We start from the raw sequence: 15012 nt of genomic DNA, 5'->3' as shown, positions 1-15012 counted from the left end.
TGGAGACAATAATGGAAATCTCAGGTACCACAACAAGAAAACCAGTATTTATTTTTCCACCATGTAAGTCTGAGGTTAAAATTATATACAAGCACTTCATGCACAGGTTAATAAGACACAAAAAACTAAAATCTTCACAGTGCCCCAAATTGGAAAAAGGAGCCTCAGCTGGAGCTGTGTTGAGGCTGATACTGCAGCTGCTTGAAGCCCACTCTCTCACCAGCAATGAGGCTCTGGACCACCCACTCCTGTGTCACAACAGGCAGCTGCAACACCTCCGCACACTTCAGGATGGCAGCAGGGCAGGAGGTGTCTGTCACCACCACGTCAAACACACCCAGCCCCACCTCTGCAAGGACCAGAAGAAACCAGGTCACCCTTGTCTTGTTTTGTGCTTTCACGTAAGAGGGACGAGAGTTGGCAGAGCCCAGCCACCTTGCACAAGGAGACACCAGCCGGGGCAGGCATCATGCGCCCACTTTCCTGCCTCCTATCCTACACTTGCCCAAAGCCAAACCTGCCACAGACAACCGAAAGAATGAGGGGAAGTTGCAGAACACAAGTGGGCAAAAGAGTCCCACCTCTCCTGCGGGGAAAGAGACGCCCTGATGGTGGTGGTACCTTTGCTCCAGGCGGCCGATTCCTGCTGCTTCACAGACGCCGCTCCTCCAATCATAAGAATTTCGGACCAAAATTCCAAGAAGGCCTGGGGCTCATCTGACACAAGAAGCACCTTCAGTTTATGGAAAGGGTCCTTTCGCGGATGCCTGAAATGGGTCAAAAGTGGGTCCTCCGCTGCTGTGCCCCCCCTTGTCATGGGACCCCCTGGGCCCCTCGCATGCCCAGCACTTACCATTCCAGCACTCTCTGCTCCTGCAGGCTGTAACCGGCCGGCAGCAAGTAATCCCGGTAATTCTGAAGCTGGTCAGCATGGCAGCTGTCATGGACCCAGAGGTGAGAGACGCAGGGAATCCCTCTGGCAAGGCACAAGAAGTACTTCCGAGTGCGGCAAGGCTGGTCTGCTATCAGGAGGCACTGGTAGGCCGCGCTGCACTGAATCGGGGGGAGAGAGAAGGGGCAGCGGGTAAGTACTGGCACTTGGCACTCAAAAGCACACACAACTGGAGGGCACTGCTTCCCAGGATGTAAGTCAAGAATGAACAACAGATGAAATCACAACATTATGGCAGGGGGTTGGACTGGATGGCCCTTGTGGTCTCTTCCAACTCTATGATTCTATGATTATCAAAAGCCATCCGGACTGGCATCGGAGAAGAGGCCCAGGCACTCCATGATGCTTGGCTAGAGGAAACAGGGAATCCACGCCGGGGCCCTCCTGAAGCCGGTGGGGGCCTGGGTTGCAGGCGGCCTGATCAATCCCGCTCTTCAGGGATCCAGCAGGCATTGCTTTCGCCACTTTGCAGGGACAAGAGAGAGCCTGGTCTCCATTCCAAGCAAAACCTGGCAGTCTGCAGTCACTGCAGCTGTGGAGATCAGAAAGCAGCACTGGGGCCCATTGATGCCCACATTTCTTCTCCAAAAACTTTTGAGACCCATGTGCTGTCTTGCCCATTGGGGAATCCTCCCTTTGTGAACTGGCACCCGTGGCACCAGAATGGCTGGCGTATTCCTGAACAGTCCAAAATGGAGAATTCGCCCCCAGGACACCAGGCAGGCCAGAAGCTGCTGCACAGATGGAGGCTCCCCCTGAAGCCAAAGGCAAGCTACAATCTGGATTCATGGGGAAGTAAAGAGCCTGTCAAACTGCCTCCTCCCAAGGCACACAATGCCCAGGGCTCCTCAGAACACGAAACTCACATGGCAACGCCACACCAAAGATACTGCCAACCTGGGCAAGGGAAGCTTGCCAGGATTCTGACCTGGCTTTCATTGAAGTCCTCCAGGATGAAGCCTCCTCCTGCCTGCAGTTGCCGTTCAACGTAGCTTCGGTTGTAAGGTGTGGTCTCCAATAATTCTGGAACATGGGGGAAAGTGTAAGAACTGTGAATACCTAACATAGTGTTTGTCTAAAGCGCCTATTCCCTTGCCCCCCAAGCTTTGTAGAATAACCCCCCTAAAACAAATAAACAATGTACTTACTTTAAAGGGCCTAAATAAGCTAAAATCACCAATTCCAACTGATCTTGAAAGCTAAGCAAAAGAAAACCCTATGAAATTCATGGGGGGCCTCCATAAACTAAGTTATATAGAAACACAACCAGGCTAGTTCATAAAAGTGAATCAAGCATTCAGGGCTTGTGCTATAAGTAGGTTTTGAAAAGCAAGGGCTTCATTTGAAGAAGGTTGGAGTGGGTTCAGAGAAAGGCAACACACCTGTCCCATCTGCTCTGGTATGGAGAGGAGGGCTTGAAAAAGATGGGCATGATCAGCTGGGAGAAGAGCAGCCTGATAGGTGCCATGATGCTTTTCTTAACATATCTCAAGGGCTGACCCAGAGCAGAGGGGACAGGTTTGTTCTCTGCTGTCCCAGAGGGCAGGACCAGGTCTAATGGTTGGAAGAGACAGGAGCATAGATTTTGACCAAACATTAGAATGACCTTTTTGACAGTAAGAGCAGTTATGTCATGGAAGCAATCTCCTGGAGAAGCGGTGGAGGCTGGCCAGCTCCCTGATGCCGGGGTTGCTTCAGGCAGAGATCCTGCTCTGAATCGGGGCCTGGACCCGATAGCCTTTGGGGGACCTTCCTACGATCCTAAGATCCTGCGATCGTCAGGCAGCAACCTTCCTAATTCTGTGCATAGTGTTCCCCTGCCCACCCCTCCCCTCTTCGTGATATTGTTTCTTCATTAAGATTTCCTTGACAGGTTTTCCAAGAGGTTTTAATAGCATTATGCCTGCATGCACACTCGCTTGTTTCTGGAATTCTCTCACCTTCTTCCTCTCCAGAGCTCACAACAGGCTTTGGGATGCTGGAGAGTCTCTCTGCGGGGTTTGCCATTGTCAGGAGAAAAGCATAGCCCAAAAATAGGGTCTTGTTGTGAGGTAGCGGCCCCCATTGATCATCAGCTGCCGAGGGGGCTCCCGAGTCCCCTCCGCTGTGTAGGGGGCTTCCCTTCTCCCTTCCGCCCAAAGACCCTATAGAGAAATGGAAGGAGGGATGGAGGGAAGAAGAGGCCCAAGGCCGCCCCACTCCTGTCTGTATCTCAAGCAGCCACCGCTGCCACTCTCTGGCTGGGAGAGCAGCCCTTTGGGGAACCCTTCACACCCTCAGACTGTGGGGGCAGCAAGAGACCAAGAAAATACAAAGAACATACAAATCCCACCTCAGAACCACCCTCCCTCCGTCTTGGATGCCAACGGAGTCTGACCTGGAGTTGCGGTGGCCGTCCGGCGCCCTCGCTTGGCAGGCGACCGCTCCCCTTCTGAGGCAGCCAGTTTCCTCTTGCTAGCCGGCAGCCGGTGGGGCAAATGGGGGCTGTCCGGGGCACGACGGAGGGGCGTTGTCCGGCTGGAAGGGCCAGGGGAGCCCACACTGTGTCTCTTCCGCTTCCCCTCCACAAGGTTGTCTGGGCGAAACATCAGGCCAAGCATGTTCAGCCGCCTGTCCAGCTCCTCCGCAGGTGGAAGTAGAGGGGGGGCTGGGAGGAGGTCTGAGAGCCCCCAGGAGAAGTCCCTCCTCGCCTGGCAGAGGGCAATGCAAGCCTTCCGCAGGGACGGCCACCCTATCCACAGCAGCCACTTCTACAGGTGACCAAGAGCCCTGGGGCTGCTGCACTGCCGCCCAACTCCTTACCAAGACTGATGTCCGCTGCCTTACTCAGAGGGGTGAGGGGCTCATATGGGCCCAGCCCAAACTGCTCTCGCAGCCGGTTTCCCTGCTCCAGAGACAGGATGACCGCTGTGCGCCTGTACCACTTCCGCTGCCCGTCCTTCTCGACACAATAGAAGAGCTCCCCAAACTCCTGCCGGTGGCCTTTCACTACCCCTACGGGTAGCAAAGGAAGCACCATCAGGGCAGCTCCCAGGAGGCCCCCTCCCAAGGAGAGACCCCACCCCCTCACAGCCCAAAGACCCCTACCGGCACTGAAGTACTCATCCTCAGACAGGGCCGTCACCTCCGTTTCCAGGGGGAGAGGGTCGCACAGGAGGATGTCTCGCCCAGGCACCTCGCACTCATAGCCGTCGTCAAAGAGCAGCTTGTATTTGCTACCCCCCACATCCTGGGTGATGGTGCCGGAGTAGAAGTAGCCATTCGAGGACCACTTGGCCACCACCCGGAGGCCCACCAGGCTGTCCTTGGGAGAGGAGGGAGAAAGAAACCCGGTCCCTCTCGAGAGGCCCAGCTGCTCCTGCAGTGGGATTTCAGGGGAGTCGCTGCGGCGCAGAGAGGCCTCGGATGGCTCTGCCGTCTCCGGACGGCAGCCAGTCGAAGGCACAGAGTGGTTCTCTGTGGGCAAGGCTGACGCTGGTAGGCTGCCCCTGCAGAAGCAGAGAGGACTGTTCAGCACCTCAAGTCCCTTTCTCCCTGCACCCCCCCAAAAAAGCCTAGCCTTTCCCCCCACTGATTGACTGGCCCTGGCTAGACTACCTTTTCCCCGTTGTTCGTGCAGCAGTGCGGCCCCTTCTTGCGCGCCCACGAGGAGTCAGCTTTGTGCTCCCGCCTGGCGGGCTGCTGAGGCCCCCTTCCTCGCAGGCGCCCACTGCTCCCTGCTCCCGCTGGGCTGGAGACTGGGGCCGGAGCCCCCCCTTCTGTGGGCTAGGGAAACAGAAGGCCGCTTAGCTTCCACACGGCAACTACGCTGGCAGAAGCTGCCGGCAGAGAAGCCACACAGCTTCTTCATGCACCATCTCACCACGTGCGCAACTAGCGAAAGAGCCGGCACTTTTAAAGACCCGCATCCAAAGAGGAAAGGTGAATAGCGAGGCTTGTGTGCTTTCTGGACATCATGCTCTTCCTGCTGTGCTGGGCCTCTCCTACAGCCAGGCCCAAGTAGTGGCCATGATGACTACTTTCCCCACACTTGCCTGGCATCACCCTGATGGGCCCTGAACTAACCTGGGCTTCCTGGCGCCACGCAAGGCCAAGTCTCCAGGCCCGGTTCCTTGACAAACTCCCCCCTTGAAAGGCACCCCTCCTTGGCCAGAACTCATGCTGCTGCAAGTGACCGAGAAGGCGCTGCTCCCTCCACTGGAAGTGTGCTGGAGTCCAGAGGCCTTAGAGGAAAAGGAACTGACATCGCCAAGGTCTCCAGAGGTGAGAGAAGATCCACCTGTGCGGGAAGGAGAAAGGGCCCGCTCAGACTCCTGGCGCTCTACAACGGGCTCCTCACTCTCCTGAAAGCAAGGAAGAAAGGGCAGCAGGTCAGCTGGGATTGCCATTCGTGCAAAGAGACCCCCCACAACATGCCCTCCGAGGTCCAAGAGGCAGGCCGAGAGACCGCTGACACGAAAGGCAGCCACCCCACCCCTTCTTCCCTTCAGGGCTGAAATGCGGGGCGAGTCGCTCTTTTAACAGGCCACATGATGGGTGGTACCACGAAGCATTTGCAGTTATGGCTGGTACCATGGAGGGAGCAAGATTTAGCTGTGGACATCCTTCCCATCATTTAGGGGGATGGGAGGTCTTACCTCAACCACCTTGCGCTCCAGTTCAGCCCCATCCTTGTAGTAGATGTCCGTTATGATCCGTGTCACGACAGTGCGCACTTCACGGATGGTCCGCATGTGGCGCTGTAGCACTCTTGGAGGGCAGGGCAAAACCACATCTTCCTCACTCTGGAGAAAGGGAAGACCCAGGAGAAAACAGGTAAGTTCCTTCTCTCCCCAGAGGAGATTACAAACTGTGTATTTCTCAAAAGGGGCAGAACTTACGTTGCATCCATTCTGAGCAGTTTCTAGCAGTGGCCTGGCGGAGTGAGAGGCAGCCACCAGCTGAGACAGCTCACACTGCCTTTGGACCCCAAAGGCAGCATCCTGACTCCCACCACAGCTGCCACACTGGCCGCCCCAGGACTCTGTTCCGTCTCACCTGGTTGGGCAGAGCGTCCTGGCAGGGGGGCATCCTGGCAGGGGCCTCTGCACACTCCGCTTCTGTCTGAGTTTTTGCATCCTGCCGTTCAGGCCAGGCCCTGGCCATGCTAGTTCCCACTTCCACCCAACTGCAAGCACCCGTCTGCGTGGCTGCAGACGCAAAGCCCAATGGAGCTTGGACCCCCTCGGCTGCTGTCTGGATCCCTTTGTTGCTGCTGGCTCTTGGGGTGAAAGCAGAATCATCCCCTTTTGTAGGGAGAACAGAGCGAGGCCTGTTTGGAGCTCTCTGCTCGGTCTCCTCCTCTTGAGCTTCCACAGCCTCTGTCTCCATGTGCTCTTCTTCCTTCTCCACGCAGCCAGCTGGTCCCTCTGCATGCAGCTTCTGCCCACAAGCCTGGGGATCAAGCCAGGCCCTGGGTGGGTGCTGTTCCTCCTCCTGCTCCTCCTGGGAACTTGGGAAATGAAATAGGCCACCCCTGAAACCAATTGCAACACCTTCAGAGTAGCCCTGATGCTACAGCAGGCCAGGCAGCCTCCCCTCCCAGCAATCCTCCCATTCCAAGCAGTAGGTAGCACCCAAATGCACACTAGAAGTCCACGTTTCCTCATTTCCTTCTGAAACCACCATCTGAATGAACCCAGGCTGCCCACCAGCCACATGGCCATCATGTCTTGGGCCTCTCCTCATCACTATAGTTGGCTTCTCATCATCCCAGCAACAAGACCAAGCCTCCCCCTCTCTGGCCCCACAGACACTCCTCCCTCGGCCTCCCCCCATGGCTTCCAAGGGTCAGCTTCCCCATGGCTTCCAATGTTACCCCCTGGCACTAGCTGAACCACACCCCAAAGAAACTGACTGTTTCCAGCTAACCGTTCATCATCCTTCCCTCCTTCAGTGAAAGTGTTCTGCTGCCCACCTATGAAAGAGCAGCCCATTTAAAAAAGAAATCACATTCAGCAAATGCTATTGAGCTTTGACCAAAATATTCCCCTTCAACTGGGCAGCAAAGCACCCATTTTGGAAATATTGTTTTGATACATCCTAAAAAATTAATTTTGCCTTAAGAAAGTGACTGGCTTCATCTTCTGTTATTAAACTCATTTTGCACATTTGACAGTAGCCTCTCCCACAAAATATTCAGGACAAAGTCTTGAGTTAGGGCTTTGCTCCATGACTACCTGCATAGACGTGATCAAGTGTGCAAAGCTCCATCTTTATTTTGCATGCAGATTTTTCCAATCTCTACTACAGATTTTGGAGATTTTGTTACAGCCACAACATAGCTACCTTTGTATGACAATCTTAGCCTTTCAGAAATAATAATAATAATAATAATAATAATAATAATAATAATAGTAATAATAATTTAACAAATAGAACCTCTCACACTGCTACAGCTTGTGATTCACCTGTGAGATAATTCCCAGGGACAAAAGGCTCTTGCTAGAGCAACTCTTCCATAGCCCTGGCCTGACCCCGCAGGCCCACGCCGCCATGCCACTTGCTTCCCACACAGAGGAGGTCACTGGGGAACTTCCAGGTTTCATGGTGTTCCTTTCCAGATCTCCTCTCTCAAAACCCACAAAGAGGAACATTCAGCGGGACAAAGGAGCAGGAGCAACCAATGATGCAACTGCCAGCCAGGCAGGATTGCTGGGGAAATGCCTGGGAAACAGAAGCCCTGCATCTCCTGGGGTGGAAGGTGAGTCTGTATGACAGGGAAGCGGCCACCAGAACCCCCAAGACACTACAAGACCCAGCAGAAAAACCACTAGTGGATGGAGACTTGCCTGAAGGGTAAAGAAGGGCGCTGGGGGCCCTGAGTCTGGCCGGTGTGCTGGGCTTCACAGATACGGGCAAACACAGGCGGAATCTTCTGAGGGCTGCGCGCAAAGGAGAGGAAGAGGCTCAGGAGGAAGCCAACCAGGTGCATTTTACTCACTAAGTTTCAGTGGCACCAGCAGAACATGATGCCAGAGGCTAAGCCAAGCCACTAACGTTTACTTCACACCAGCCCACTGCTCCATAGAATTGGCTTGGCATGCCTGGACCACATATCATGCTTATGCCTGGCAAGCCCAGGGGCAAAGGACCAGCCAATGCCACCCCACTAAGCCTGACTCCTTGGAGAAGCCCCAGAAGGCTGCAGTGCTGCTCTTCCCACTCCTTTCAAACAAGGCATCACCAGAGCCCCCGAATCTGGCATGGCTATGTAGCTGATGGAAGGGGGGCAAGTGGAAGCACCCCTTTCCCACCAGACTTACTCTGCCATCTGGATCACTGAGGAAATAGCAATCATCCAGTGGGGTAAGCGGTGGGGAGGAGTGTTAGTCCAGGGCAGCAATGGACTACAGCTGCTACAGCCCACAAAAGCCTATGCCAAATTAAACACACTACCCTTCAGGGTGTCACAAGACTTTTCCTTGTTTTAGACCCCAGTAAATGGGATCGTGTTACCTAGAAACAGTTCCTGGGAGAGACCCATTCTTCTCTCTGCCAACTGTGGGTTCTGAGGGGGAAAGAGACACAAAGAAGGGGATGAGAAGAACCCACCATGGTCCTTGGACCTGTCATGCCGCCTGACCATGCCCTCCTTGCCCCAGTCTCCCTGCCACTGTCTCTAGCTGCTGCCTCCTGAGCTTTCTACCAGGCCCAGCCCCCTCCCCTCCCCTCCCCAGCAGCCTCTCCTCTGCTTCAGAGGAAGAGCCCCACAACTGCAGGATCACCTGCCCAGGAAGGGGAGGGCACTCATCCAGGATGCTTCTGCCCGCATCTCTTACTCTCCAAAGTGAAGGGCAGAGACCCCTCGCTCTCCTCAGTCACAGGAGTCACCAGGCTCATCCGCAATGATAGCTTCCCCTCCTCAGCATCCCGGCCGATCCGCCCAACACTCCCTTGGCAGCTGTCTTCCATCTCAGCTGAGGCCAGAGGGCTCTCCATGGTCTCGGCATGGCTGCTTTCTGCTGTGATGTTACTGGTGGTGATGGTGCTCTCTGGGCAGCCCCCAAACTCTGGAACGAAATCGGTGTTCTTATATTGGCTTCTTATATTGAGAAAATAGCAAAGGCCCTTCTCCCCACCTGCCAATCACAGGGGCACCTTTCATTGTGGCCAATATCCAGGAGAGGCCAGGTTGACTGGGCTCCCCATCCAAATTCAGGGTAGAATTGTCCTTCTGCAAGGAAATTACCAAGGCTAAAGGCCTAGCAACTCTGTCTCTACCTTCCTGGCCATTCACTACACATGCACACATAGACAGAGGTGCACACACCTTTTTGTGGGCCAGAAAAGGAACATTCTGGATGGGTTGAAGGCTGCAGAAGCAACTGCCTGGATCCTTCCCCCACCTCACCCCAGCCTTGGTGCTGTTTTGCGGGGAGCCCAAGTCACACCATTGCAGGAAGGCCATGGAAAAGAAGGGAGGCTTCTTCCTAGCCACTTCTGACACCCATCACCCACAAAGGCGTGCGGCTGCCTTCATCCACCCTCCAGCCCTCTGCACACATCCTGCTCACGCCTCACATCTCCACGCCCATCTGCAGCCCTATGCTCCCTCCTCTCGGCAGTGCAAGCGTCCTCCCACTCACCGATGGGTGTGCTGTGCCGGAGCCTTGTTTTCAGCTGGCCGATGAGGGGCGGAGTGTTGCTAGCCAGGGGCAGAAGGGCTCCTCTCTCCTTCAGGACGGGGTTTCCTGGAACAAGAGCCATGATGCGGGTGGGAGCTCAGCTCACAGGCTGGCAGCACTTGGCCATGTGGAGACCCAAAGACCAAGACAGGGAGGCAGAAGGGGTCCTTCCTGCAGGGCTGGGAACCAGTGCCACAGTGCACCAAGGCATCGCTTCCTTGCCCATGTGCCAACAGCAAGATGGCACCTGGAGGGAGAGGGAGCGCAGGGGGCCACATCTGTTACTGTTACTTTTCCTGGGAACTGTCGCAAGAACTCCAACCTCTGGCACAGGGAACATTTATATTCTTCCCCATTGGCAGGCATGCCCATACATCCACCCCAGGTACCCCACATGACACTCACCAACAGGCAGGCTAGCCAATGGGTTGAGGGCTTCGTGGCTCCATGGCCCCTCTTCAGCTCCCTTGGTGATGGGGGCCGTGGCTGCTGCCAGCTCTTCCTCCTCCTCCTTCCCAGGCAAGTTGCCCAGGAGGGCCTCTTCACTTCCATCCACTGCCAGCTCCTCACTACCCTGCGCTAAACATGCCGCTAATCTCACTGGCACACCATCCTGCTGGGGGAGAGCCCTGACAGGTAGGGCATCCTTCTCCATCTTGGCCTGTTCCCTCTCGGGCTTAAGCTGACCTGCAAGTGAGTTCACACTAAGGCTGGTGCTCCTGCTGCCCTGGGACCCAGTTCCCTCTGGCCCCTCAGGCTGGGGGCTCTGAGAACCAAGTGGCTGCTGCATAGTCCCAGGGCATGTCTCTCGCAAAGCAGCCTGGCAGGCAGCAGACTCTTCCAGGGTCTCTGCCCGGGCTGACTCTCCAGTCGCTGAGGACACACTCTGGGGTTCTGCCCTCGCTGCAGTGGATGCAACTGCTTGTCCTGTCCCCTCTTCCTCTTGGGAAGGCCTCCTCTTGCTTGGTTCCTCCCAAGAGAGCTTTGGCACAGCTCCATCCTCCAGGCTGTCCTGATTCCCAGGGGCCTCTTCTCGGCCTCCAGCTGGAACAGGGGAAGTGCCTTCACTAGGACTCCCAAGCAAGGCCTGGCTGTCCGCACCCAACGGGTGTTTGTTGGGGCTGCTAGTAGAGCCAGGCTTTCCGGCTGAAGTGCCAGGAACTGCTCCAGCCACTACCTCAGGTGGCACCATGCTGCCCGTCAGCTCAGTGGGCTGGGTATCCTCGCTCCCAGACAGGGCCAAAGCGCAGACCTCCCCTGGAAGTGGCAACAGTGGGCCTTCTGTCAGGGAGGGCTCTCGGTCTCCCACCAGTTTGGCTCCCATCACTAACTCTTCTGAGCTCTCAACTGCTGCCAAGCCAGCCACACCAGATCTATCTTTCTCTGTTCGTGCCTTAGGCCCGTCCTCCAAGCTGGGAGTGGGGAGAAAGGTGTCCTGAAAGATAAAACAAGGTGGGTTCAGGATGCAACAGTTCCACACCCGGGGCAAGAACCAGACCCTGCTGCTGCCCATCACCTTTCACGGCACAAAACTCATTCCAGCCAGGGATCCTCCTGCAACTCAAGAAAAAGGCTATGACTTAACTGGAATGCCTGGCACACACACACACACGCCTCCCTTAGATTGACTGCCTTCCTAACATCACCAGAGTCAGGGCAAGAAGACAACCAGCCATCTCAGTTCCTGCTCTGTCCACCTGGGAGCTTGATCCCCCTGAGGGCAACACACTTTACATGACAAAGATACCAAGTCAGGAATCCTCCCACCCACCCGGGCCAACATGGCCGTCTGCCCAGTATATGTCTCAAAAATTATCCCGTGACAAGCCCACATATGCAAAGGAAAGGCACACTGCACCCCAAGGAAACACTTAGTCTGTGATCACTCTGCCTTCTGCCTGTCTTCCAAAGTGAGCCCCAAAGAGGAAGGAAGAAGACGCCAGTCTCAGTGCCAGGCACTCGCACACAGAGCACTCACGTGGGAGAAGTCTGGCTGGGATGGGATGGGAATAGACGTGGGAGACGGAGGAGCAGATGCTTGAGGGAGCCCCAGACCTTGGGCCTTTAGTGACTCCTCTTCCTGCTTTCCATCTGCAACAAGGAAGAATGGGGGAAGAACACCCTCCGCCGAACTCCTTTCATGCCGCTAGGGCAAAACAGCTACTTGTCTTGGAGAAGTGGAGGCCTGCTCCACTTCTGTGCTTCGACAGGAAAGGAAAGAATCCTGGGTTCTGGGTCTCAGAATTAAACCCCCAACTTGGCCAACCTAAAGCTCCAACAACCCACAGCAGAAAGGGATGAAATACCTTCTGTATCCAAATTCGTTGGGCTTCTTGGGGTAATAAGAGGCACAGGTCCCAAGGCACCACAAGATGGCAAGGCAGGGCCTGAAACACAACTACATAGAAAGCACACAGGTGAACTATACTCCTCCTTTGATCACCAAATCACAGGAAGAAGGCACTCTGTTACTCTGGAGCATGTCTGGAAAAGGGCAACCCGATTGGTGAAAGGTCTGGAAACCATGTTCTATGGGGAGTAGTTTGTGGAGCTCAGTATGTTTAGCCTGGAGAAGAAAAGATGAAGAGGTAACTTGATAGCCCTGTCTAAATATTTGAAGGGATGTCATATTGAGGAGGGAGCAAGCTTGTTTTTTGTTGCTCCAGAGACTGGGACCCAATGGAGCAATGGATTCGAGCTCCAGGAAAAGAGATTCCACCCAAAAGTTTGGGGGAAATCCTGACAGTAAGAGCTGCTCAATAGTGGAATACTCTGCTGCCTCAGGATGTGATGGAGTCTCCTTCTTAGGAGGTTTTTAAACAGAGGCTGGTTGGCCATATGTCACAGGGAGTGCCTGGATTGTGTCTTCCTGCATGGCAAAAGGGGTTGGATTGGATGGCCTCTTTGGGGTCTCTTCCAACTCTAGGAACCTATGATTCTATTCATGGGAGTAAAAGCAAATGGGCAGCCCAGATGGAGTCATTGCTTACCCAGAAAGATGAAGGACCTGCAGTGAATCAGCAGGAGTAGAAGTGGAAGCGCTGGTTTCTTCTGCACTGGACATGGCACAGCTGCCACCTGGAATTATTCCAAAGAGGACAGGATCAAATTTCGTGGCCAACTGCAGTGTAGTTTTGGTAATAACCCCAAGGGCCCCCCTGGCAGCCTTTGAGACCTGTCTCCCAGCTGCAACTGTCTCTTCTCCGGATCCCAGCCCATCAACATGCCCTCTCAGGTGTGTTTCCAAATGCCGGGGGTCACCTGTTGTTCCACTCTGGCTCTGGCCAAAGAGATCCTCCTGTGTAGACAGAAGCGGGGCGTCCTGCGACTCCCAGGCAGAGGGATCGCTCGCTCCTGGCACTTTGGGAGAAGTCAGAGAGCGGGTTTCTTCTCTACAGTGCTGCAGAAAGTTGGCAGTGCCACTCATCAAGATGCCAGACCTAAGAGCAAAAGCATATTCAAGCCATCTCCAGAGCCCAGATAAGCAGGGGTTTAACAAAGTAAGTAAAAATACAGGCCATGCACTGGCTCCGTGAGCAGGAGGCGGCCTCTGGAGAAAGGAGGCCACGGGGGTTTGGCCCCAGAGGCCCACCCTCTGTCCCACGGTTCCTAGAGCTCAGTCACAGGAGCTGGGAAGCATGGTTTATGGCTGCTGTTGCTATTATTTGGGCTTCTCCTTCTGGCCAAATCCACTGGAGAGAGCAAGGCGCTTCCTCCGCTGTCCTCTGAGGAAAAGAGAGGCAGGAGAGGCAGCTCTGCCCTTCTGGGCTGCCTTTGCCTCCTGCCCACAAGCCCCAGAGGAGGGCCCTTGCCCTCTATGGCGCCCGGCGAGGAGAGGAGCCCCCTGCTTCCTTCTGGTGAGAGGCTGAAGGAGCAAAAGGCCTGCTCCAAGCGCAAGGAGGAAGACGAAGGAAGGAAAGAGCCAGGGCTGCTCTCCCAGAAGGATGGAGAAGCAAGGCCACAGGCCAGCCAGCATTAGCCAGCAGCTATCAACCCACTGAGGCCACCTGGGCCCTTCCCAGAGGTCCAAGGGCAGAGCGCAGGCGACCCTCCCTCTCTCTCCAGGGAAAGGGCTGACAAGGGCTGCTGCCCAGAGGGAGGACGGGAGCCTTGCCTACCTCTCAGGTCCTGCCAGCTCTGCCTCTGCGGCTTCTCCATCTGCCAGAAGGACAAGAACACAAAGGCCAGCATCAGGGCCTGGCCAGAAGAGCCCCGCTGAGCTCCAGGGGCAGCTGGGTTACGGAGCAGCAGGCTCTCTGGGGAGACGGAGGGATGGTTCCTGGGATCGCCCTTTGCCTAAAGGGTGCTTTGAGCATTTGGGGCAGCGGTTGTCTTTCAAGCCAAGCGAGGCACCATGCGCTTTGCGCTTTGCGCTCTGCGAAGCGCCAGGCGAAGGTGGGCAGCCCCAGCCCAGTCCGCCCCCAAAGGCCGGGGCCCACCGCCTGCCTTCCCCTTCTCACCGCGCTCTCCGCCGCCCTCCTCCTGGCCTTCTCCTCCTCCTGGCTCTCCCTCGGCGGGGCCCATCCTGCGGGACCTCTCCCGGCCTCCATCTTGGCTTCCTCCGGGCAGCAGGTCCTGGCTCTGGGAGAGGGCCAGGGCGCCCGGGGGCAGCTGCGAGGAGCAGGAAGCAGGGCCTGCGGGGCGAGAGCAGGGCGCCAGGCCCGGTCAGCTCCCAGCGAGATCATCGCAGCCGCCGCCGCCGCCCCCTTCCGCCGCGGGCCTTGGCTCACCTTCCCCCGGGACCAGGCCCTCTGCCGCCGCCGCCGCCTGGTCTTCTCCCTCGTCCTCCTGGGGCTCCCTGCGGGGAGAAAGGCGGGCCTGGAGCGCAGCGCCAACGACGCCGAGGCCGGAGCCCTCGCTCCCTCCCTGGGATCCCACGCCAGGCAGAGAGCGAACAAAGGCGAAGGCCAGGGCTCCGGCGGCCAGGCGCCCTCGGGCAGCGAGGCACCCCTTCCTCCCTCCCTCCCTCCCTCCCTCCCTCCCTCGCTCCCTCGGACCTGGCGGCCCTGCCCTGCTGCAGGCGGCCCTTCTCCGGCGGCGGGAGCGGCTCCAGGGCCGGGCTCAGGCCCCCTGCTCCGGCCTCCGCCTCCGCGGACTCCATCTTCGCTTTCGCCGCCGAAGCAGAGAAAGGAGGGAGGGAGGGAGGGAGGGGGCGCGCAAGGGACGCCGGGAGGAGCCGCGCCCCGCCCCTCGGGGAGCCTGCGCTGCGGGGTCGCCATGGCGACGGATAGGTCTAGGCCCGCCCCGGAAGGAAGGAGGAGCAAGGGGCGGACCTAGCGCGAAGACCCCGCCCCTCTGCGCCAGACCACAGTCTCTCCGCCGGAGAACAGGCTTCGAGAGGGCGGGCCTTGGCGCCACGCCCCCTCCTGCCGGGAGCCAATCGGGAGGCGGCAG

The 15012-nt window shown here is 56.7% G+C and overlaps 1 protein-coding gene across 5 annotated transcripts; it reads right to left on the bottom strand.

Moving 5' to 3' along the window:
• Positions 1 to 25: 25 nt before the first annotated feature.
• Positions 26 to 14745, bottom strand: TP53BP1 (tumor protein p53 binding protein 1). 5 transcript variants are annotated; one of them, XM_089539453.1, is made up of 25 exons: positions 14616 to 14745; positions 14349 to 14416; positions 14079 to 14252; positions 13737 to 13776; positions 12880 to 13058; positions 12609 to 12696; positions 11925 to 12016; positions 11597 to 11709; positions 10024 to 11053; positions 9580 to 9684; positions 8773 to 9003; positions 8450 to 8501; positions 7783 to 7875; positions 5990 to 6467; positions 5590 to 5736; positions 5018 to 5295; positions 4550 to 4717; positions 4040 to 4440; positions 3755 to 3946; positions 3330 to 3527; positions 2893 to 3096; positions 1881 to 1975; positions 854 to 1053; positions 622 to 767; positions 26 to 349 (listed from the first exon to the last, which is right to left on the bottom strand). In XM_089539453.1, the coding sequence occupies exons 1-25, from the start codon at positions 14717 to 14719 to the stop codon at positions 165 to 167; spliced, it is 5061 nt and encodes a 1686-aa protein (XP_089395579.1). In that variant the 5' UTR covers positions 14720 to 14745; the 3' UTR covers positions 26 to 164. The 5 variants fall into 5 exon arrangements, with proteins under 5 accessions (XP_089395579.1, XP_089395581.1, XP_089395580.1 ...); XM_089539455.1 differs by having other exon boundaries at positions 2893 to 2943; XM_089539454.1 differs by having other exon boundaries at positions 5990 to 6443.
• Positions 14746 to 15012: the final 267 nt, after the last annotated feature.

Source organism: Sceloporus occidentalis, unplaced genomic scaffold (assembly GCF_023333645.1).
Source record: "Sceloporus occidentalis isolate IW3139 unplaced genomic scaffold, rSceOcc1.0.p SCAF_9, whole genome shotgun sequence".
NCBI classification, from domain to species: domain Eukaryota; kingdom Metazoa; phylum Chordata; class Lepidosauria; order Squamata; family Phrynosomatidae; genus Sceloporus; species Sceloporus occidentalis.
Note: the sequence above shows the minus strand (reverse complement) of the source record. Positions and strands in the feature narration are given on the sequence as shown.